This window comes from Electrophorus electricus, chromosome 12, assembly GCF_041902795.1.
Source record: "Electrophorus electricus isolate QZ-2024a chromosome 12, ASM4190279v1, whole genome shotgun sequence".
Lineage (NCBI taxonomy): Eukaryota > Metazoa > Chordata > Actinopteri > Gymnotiformes > Gymnotidae > Electrophorus > Electrophorus electricus.
The window spans coordinates 4,745,001-4,753,039 of NC_137508.1; the positions used below are offsets into that span (position 1 = coordinate 4,745,001).

Genomic DNA, 8,039 nt, shown 5'->3' on the forward strand with positions numbered 1-8,039 from the left:
GTTACTGATTTATCATCTACAGTGATGTCTCATCTTCTCATTGTGAGACTACGTGTCCTCTGTGGACCGCTGCGTTGCCCTGGCAGTGGAAAAGTGGCATATGTAGGCCTGAGGCCATGGCAAAACTACAATCTGTTGAGAATTAAGGACAAATGTGCCCTCTTTAAAAAATGTAAGCTCACAAACAAAGCATACTGGATGTGCTCATGAGGTTGTTGTTGGTAGCATTAAAAACATGGTGTAGTCATTCAGAATCAGAATCAACCATGTCCTGTTTCTCTGGTAATGGTGTGTACCACACTGTTATTTTTGTACACTGCAAGTTACATGTAAACTATTTTGGGCTAAGAAGGTGGGCGTGTGCAGTGTGCAGTGGAATGGTGACTCGTGCTCATACTACATGGCTATACCTTAAAAACTCTGCATGGTGCAGTAATGCCAGAAAAAGCCCTTCCACAGTACTTTACTTTATCCATCTGCTCTTGAATAATCCCTATGTTGGGATAAATTTCAGTTCCTACTTTATAAGTTATAAGTGGTTCTATGAAAGGGTTCCACCTCGAGACAGAAGATGAAAAATGAAACTGTTCCAAATTGCCCACAAGCTAAACTGTGAATATTTACACAGCTACTCTCACACATATCCTAACAATGCATACACTCCTTCAAAATACTGTTCTCTACATTCATATAGAACACCTTACATCCAAATGAATCCCAGCATAAACATTTCTTTAACCTGTAGTATATCTGTGCATTGTCATGGTGGCAGTAGGAACTGAGTTTGAGAGTTTCACATTAGTTTGGACATTTTCTCGTTAGTTTGGGAATTTTGTGCTCTAGTTGCTCATCCAGACTGCTTTACCTTATCTCAGAAAACATATTAAAGATGGACACTACGCCAGCTCTATATGTGTGTATGTGCGTTTGTGTTTGTGTATCCTGACCGTCGCAGTGAGAAGGCTGCTTCTGGCTTTGCAGTGATTCTCCAGCTGAGTTGTCCCAGCAGAGCAATGTCACAGAGCACAGAGAGTGACATGACTGGAAAAGGCAAAAAGGCACACAAATAGAGCAGCTCTCTGGCCATTTCCACCCAGCTGATGAGAGTGCTATATTTTCCTTTGTCTTCCCCATCTCTGCTTTTTCTGTCTCTCTGTACAGCTCATATTTGACCTAATTATTCTATAGCAGCTATGAACAGTCCTCATCTAACCTAGAATACACTGGCATCACTGGCATCAAAGACATATTAGGAGTAGACAATGCAGAAAATAACCTGGGAAAATAGAGGACTTGGTGAAAATAACAGTGACAAGCGATGGGAGGGATAAGGGTAATGGAAGGAGCAGGGTATGCTGAGTTTATATATGGCTTCATGCACAGAGTCCTCTTCACTCACAAAGAAATAGACAAGAGGAAACAATAGAATCACAACACAGATGAGAATAGGAGAATGTGTATCCATATGTTAGTATGAGTGTGTGTGTGTGTGTGTGTGTGTGTGTGTGTGTGTGTGTGTGTGTGTGTGTGAGGGCTTTGGAAGAATTGGCTATAAATGAACAGATATTCTACAGGTTAAGGAAAGGTTTGCACTGGAACTCAGTAGGTCAGTAAGAGGAGGATGCTGGTAAGTTTAAGGACAATACTTCACTGTGACACACTATAATAATAGCCAATATTAGGATTTAGTCAGCATGTAAATGCTTACTATCTAGAAATACTATCCCCATGTTTAAAATATGCATTGAAAATAATATTTCCTATATTAGACTCCCTTGAAAGGTTTCTACTAAACATCATTTGCAGCATACCTGTTTCATTATGTATTTCATTCTCACCACAGGGGCTGAACCAGCAGGTAAGTTTGCGGATTTACAACGAATAGGATGATAATACCGGTGATTCAAAAGACAATTCTGTTAGGAACAATGGTAACAATGTGCATACACACACACGCACACACACACACGCGCGCACACACATACACACCTGTCAGATATGATCAATGCCAGATAACAGCCCCCAGTGTTTCACTAAACAATAACCAGTGTGGTAGTTAATGTTAAGGTTCAGCCCGATAGAATATAAGCAGGTTGTCTCAGAGAGTGTTGTATTCTGGGAGGAAAGCCAACCACCGATCAGAGTCCTACAGTACGTCAAAAACAAAAGCCTTTATAACTGAAGAAAAGACATTCACTTAGGTTTCTTTTGGAGAAAGGAAATACCTTTTACAGAATGAAATTAAAGTTGCACAAGTGCTTCAGTGCACTGGTATAATTTACTATTATACAATAACATAAGAAACCTATCATCAGAACAACCTGGGGTTGATGCATAATATAGGTGTATTTGGGGTCAAATTGAATAGTTGGGTTTTAGAGCCTCAGTAACCCAGCAATGCAATGTTTCACTTCATCCCGCTGTCTGACGAGTCTGCTGCAGCCTCAACGGTTTTTGTGTCTGCAAGAGTCAGATTCTCCATCATGAATTGGATTCCCATTTTCAACTGAACCTCTTATAAAAAAAAGAGTAAAAATGAGACTGACATATAGACACACACACACACACACACACACACACACACACACACACACACGAATAAATGAAGAGACAGAGACATAAAACCATGTCACCACTGCAGTACTGAACAAAGCATTTGCTGCTACAAGTTTTTAGGTTTACTTACATGTAAGGTAAAGAGCTGTAGCACTGCACCTGATTTCAGAAAGCAGCCTACAAAATTTAAATATGCTATTAACCCTTCTTCTTTCCTTTCTGTCTTGCTGTACCCTGGTCAAAATGAAAGTAACAAGCCATCAATCATAGCCTCTGGTATAACCTGCCATGTGCCATGGAAAAATGGCATGCATCACACCTTCTAACCTCTCAACACACCACCACATGTACAGTCTGAGATTGTTTTATTTGCAAAATATGTCCTTTCCTGGAGTGCTCATTTTGTATTACTCATTGCAATAGTCAAGTTTCTCACAAGGACTGCTCTCAAAAATGCTGTTTAATCTGTTTGTCCTGGAAAGATTTCAAATGACAAAAACTAAAACAATTAGCAGTTTGATCCACAGTAACCCAATTAGACTTTTTTTCTGAATATAACTTCAGTGAGGTCATTTCGGTCCATGCACATATAATTCGCCTTCAAAAATACCCGAATTAGACCTGTCGGGAAGATCCCCACAAACTTTACATTGGCCTCAGCCTACTGTGGCCATGGGAATCTGATACATCACCACGACAACAAGCCCCACAGACAAAGCATTCCATTGTCCCTCGAGGAATAACAGGATACAAGGATACCCACTCACACAGACACTTACTCACATGCATACATATACACACAAATGACACAGAGTAACAGCTGTGGAACCCAGTGACATCAGAGCCTCTGTCTTACTCTGATGGTCCAACCTTCCCAGGACATATACATTCTTTACACTGACCCATGCTCTACCCACACCACAATAAGGACAACACATATGTAACACAATGTGAACACTGTGAGGAGAGCTTTCTCCAATCATGGTTCTGACCTAGCCAAAAGCTTCAACACACACACACACACACACACACACACACACACACACACACACACACACACACACACACACGAGCACACTCACGCACATACACAGTGACATGCTGCAGTGAATGCATGTGCGCATACAGTATGTGGGCAGGTAATACCGTCGGGCTTCTAAATCTGTTCTCTTCAACTCCTACACATTGTCACACTGCAGGCTAAAGAGAAAGGAATCACCAGATCCACAGCCCATACACCCACACGTATTTAATCTGCTCTTTGAAAAGTGGGATTTCTCCAGCTATGCCATCTCAAAATAACATTTTACATTCAGATGGGCCAGATGAACACTTGTCTCCCACTTCACATATAGATAACAGCGCTGGCTTTCAGACACACTGTCACGGCACACTGTCGAGCTCAGAGCTTTTGGTCTGTTCACTCAGGTGATAAAGAATCTGAATGAAGAGGGAGAAGGGCATCAGTGTGATAGAAAGAGAGTTCCTGCCCAAAGAGTCCCCCTAACCGTATGTCAGAGCCAACCAACTCTCTTACACACACATACATGCCCATACACACACCCACACACAGACACACGTGCGCGTGCACACACGCACACACGCATGCGCACACACGCACACGCTCACACACAGAGAGACAGAGAGAGACGGCCAAAAACACATCACTTTAACATTAGCACGGAGACAAAAACGGATATCCTTGTAATATTGCAATGGAGAATCTATTCCCTTAAGAAACAGGTACAACAGGACCTTAGTAATGATCTGTTTTCATAGTTACCTCCAAACCATTTACTGCTGAAACAAGACACACATCCAGTGTGGCTCCTTAAGAGGTGCTGTTTAGCCAGTTCTTTGACGTATGTGTTCTAGAACAGTCACATGCCACATATTGTGACCGGATGATACATGTGTGGGTTGTTATCTGCTATGGTTAGAGAACTCCTCTTCTTCTCACAACCTGCTCCTGTTCACCCATGGCCTGAATTTCAACAAGAACAGCGCTGCCACCTTTTCTCTTCACCGTCACGTTTCTGTCACAAGTTATTAAATGCTAAGAGCTCTGTACAGTGTCACCGTGACCAATTACTAACAATCACACTGAAAAAGAAAGCGCTGTCAGAGGTCTTAGATGGTTTCTTGCTGGAGATGAAGGATTCGACACTATAAAATCACCCCTGTTGAACCCTGGCAAAGTTGAAATGAATTCCTACAGGAGAACCCAGTGTGGGATAAGTAGACTTAAACTGACATGACATCTGTTAGCAATACTAAAAATACAGTACAAGTTTTACAGTACAAGTCATATTGGTAATTCACTTACGACAATTTAGTCATTAATGAACCTTTAAGATTCAATAGTCTGAAGGGCAGTATAGCAATAAGAAAACGTCTCTGCCTTTCAGTGTAACACATCTCTTAAATATGGACTTCTAGATAAAGACTTATATACTGTTACGATGAATCACACCTAGATGGCTGTTAATGGAATGCACATGAAAAGGTTAATACCACCAAAAACGGCTGCCCAAGGACAAGTATGGTTACAGCACCCCGTTCCAGCTAACAATAGTACTGATGATGATTGCGCTATACCCACTTCCATTTCACAGTTTTCACCTTCTGCGATTCTCTCCTCACCTTGTGTAGTTTCCACATAGCCCCGAGGGCCTTAACCTCATGGGTGGAGTGTTTGCCCTCCTCGAGACACTGGTAACACACGGGCGTTTTGCACTGCACACAATACATGCTGAGGTTCTCCAGCTCATGCTCCGTGCATGTTGAGGTCTTTCGAGGACTTGTGCGCCGACTGATTCGGCCTTGCGCTGGCGGCACAAGCCGGTGTTTGGCTAGCGGGCCGCGGGGTGGGTGACAGCGGAGACGGCACGGATCGCAGTAGAACACGTCGCATTGCTCGCACATCACCGTCGCCTCCCGCGGGCTCTTCTCGCACAGCTGACACTTGAGAGCGGCTGCCTTGCTCTGCTGGTACCGGTCGACCACCCCCTCCAGCACTCGGTTTTTGGGGAAACCGCGCAGCCCCCGGTCGTCCAAAGTGAGGCTTCGATGGCACTGAGGACAGGTGATGCAGGAGTTGCGGGGAATCGGCGGCAAGACGCCGGGGTGAGGGAGCAGGTGGTGCTGAGGTTGAGGGGGGACGGCGGGTGGGAAAACACGCACCCCGTTCGGGGACTTCTGGCAAGGGGTGGTCGGGGCACTAGCGAAGCCACCGTAAGAACCATAGCCGCTATCCGATTCACTGTATAAGCTCATCTTGTCCAGGTCCAGATAATCGTAGTCGGACACCCCGGAACCGGAGGCGCGGCTGCTCTGCGGAGATTCGGCATCTGGGGTCTGTACCAGTATGTTACGAGCGCATGCCAGGCAAATGTTATGGGAACACGGCAAAATAATCGGCTCTCGGAAAAAAGACCCGCACACTGGGCATTTAAGCTCTTCTTCCATTTCTTCCATCTTCGGTTTGGCAATGAATTATTGTCTGATTGCAGCGAGAAAAACCCACCGTCACCGAGAGCTAACCTCCGTACTTACAGCGCTCACTGTGGAATGCCCGAACAGACGGAGGAGAGGAGCTTTATATTGTGGGCGGAGGTAGACACAATCACCATCCATCAGCGGCTATCCGTACAGAAAAGGTCTTTAACACAGTTCCGAATCGCAAGTAGACGCCTATTGGGCAACATATCTGCCAGTAAAAGCGATGGCGATCCGCTGTCCAGAGAAAATCATTCTTATGCAGAACACAAACAATATACATTGCATAGAACTTTAAAAAACCAAACAAAAAAAACAACAACATTTGATGACTTAAGAAGTGCGTAATATTTCCACTGGTAAAAGCAATGTGATAAAACACAAAATAATAAAACACTGGTGATTTTATTGTGAACGCTGGGAAATGCAGGAGTGTTTGCAATTGTATCAGAGGAATATTTTTCAGAACATAAACATACTAATCAGGCTGCTTTCATTTCACTCCCTATATTTAAAGGCTCTGTTGCAAAAAAAAAAAAAAAAAAGCACAAATGAATAATCTGTACTTTTTCCATTTGTCCTTTGGCATTATAGACTCTGCTCAAATATACTTTTATTTATAATCTTTAATGTCATTTTCATACATATTGAATATTTCTAGCATGTACGTAGTGAACAGGTTTTTTATTAAAGGTTTGTAAGAAGTTTGATGTAAGAATTTTATTGTACAGTGTAACTGTTAGTTACTTGTGCATATGACTATAAAGTATTGATCTTGATATCTGTCTATGTGTGCATGCTGACTCTATACACTTCCTAATATTCTACTGAGTCTTGAACAGGCACATTCTGAAGGTCACATGGGTCAAAAATCCGCCATAGTATGAAGCTATGAAAGTGACATTTGTTATTAAATAATTTGCATACCAGATGGTTGGGGGAGGTTAATGGATTCAATTATAATCTTGGAACTATATTTGCATCCACTGTCATTCTTATGCAGGCTGTTTTCTACAGACACTGAATTGCAGGTTTCTTCAGTTTCTGGAAGTTTCTGGTGGCTTTTTTGGCAAGGGCAAAGAGCCCTGCTTATGGTATTATTTTATTACAAAATATAGTACACATGTTTTGTATGAGTGAGAATGTCCATTTGTATCATGACTGTTATCTGCATTCATCTCTGAAACACAAGAGATCAAGGAAACTTGAAGCACATAGGCACATATTCATGCAGTAATAGCAGTTATAGGATCACTTGTGAGGTAATAACAGGCATAAGTTCACATTAAGCGTAAGGTTCAGTGGTTTGTGTTTAGGCTATCAGACTAAGGATGAGTGCTGGTGAAGTGTATGTGAGTGGTAGGTTATCACACAGTAATGGTGATACATAGGGTTTTTACGTTGTTTGTGGAGCTAAACTAACAACACGCCAGAGTTTGAGTGGTTTTTCTCTTCACTACTGGGGCCTTATAAGTGCTATTTACTTTGTCCCATTGTTTCTTCCTTTAGCCACATTTCCATGGTATCTTGGTTGAGAGCAGAAGGAGAGAGCAGTGAAGAGGGAAATAATAGGCCTCGCATTTCAATTGTCCCTCCACTGGAAGGGGGACAGTGTGCCCTAGGTAGCCACAACCCAGAAACACACACACACACACACACACACACACACACACACACACACACACACACACACACACACACACACACACACACACGCACACACTGACTACTGCAATACTGTGGTTAGTGTATGATTTTAAGGCTATGTGCAGTAGAGACAACAACAGCCTGCACTTGGATTGTGAGAACAGTTGTGTAAGAATGCAGTAATTATGGGATTGCTTTCATTGTTTTAGAATGAGATGTAAAAGACCATTCCTGACTTATGCAGCAGGCCAAAACATGGACATGGGCAGATGTGCAGGAAGGCAGGTATGAGAGTGTGTTAAACATTTTGTGAGAAATAGTATTGGGTATGTGTATAT

The 8,039-nt window shown here is 42.7% G+C and overlaps 1 protein-coding gene across 2 annotated transcripts in view; it reads right to left on the reverse strand.

The window, feature by feature from the left end:
- Nucleotides 1-6,153, reverse strand: part of trim9 (tripartite motif containing 9) — a 16,882-nt gene extending 10,729 nt beyond the window's left edge. For both annotated transcript variants that reach the window (XM_027019823.3, XM_027019822.3), the window contains exon 1: nucleotides 5,200-6,153. In XM_027019823.3, the coding sequence (XP_026875624.1) occupies nucleotides 5,200-6,033 (834 nt within the window). In that variant the 5' untranslated portion in view covers nucleotides 6,034-6,153. The remainder of the gene's footprint in view (nucleotides 1-5,199) is intronic.
- Nucleotides 6,154-8,039: the final 1,886 nt, after the last annotated feature.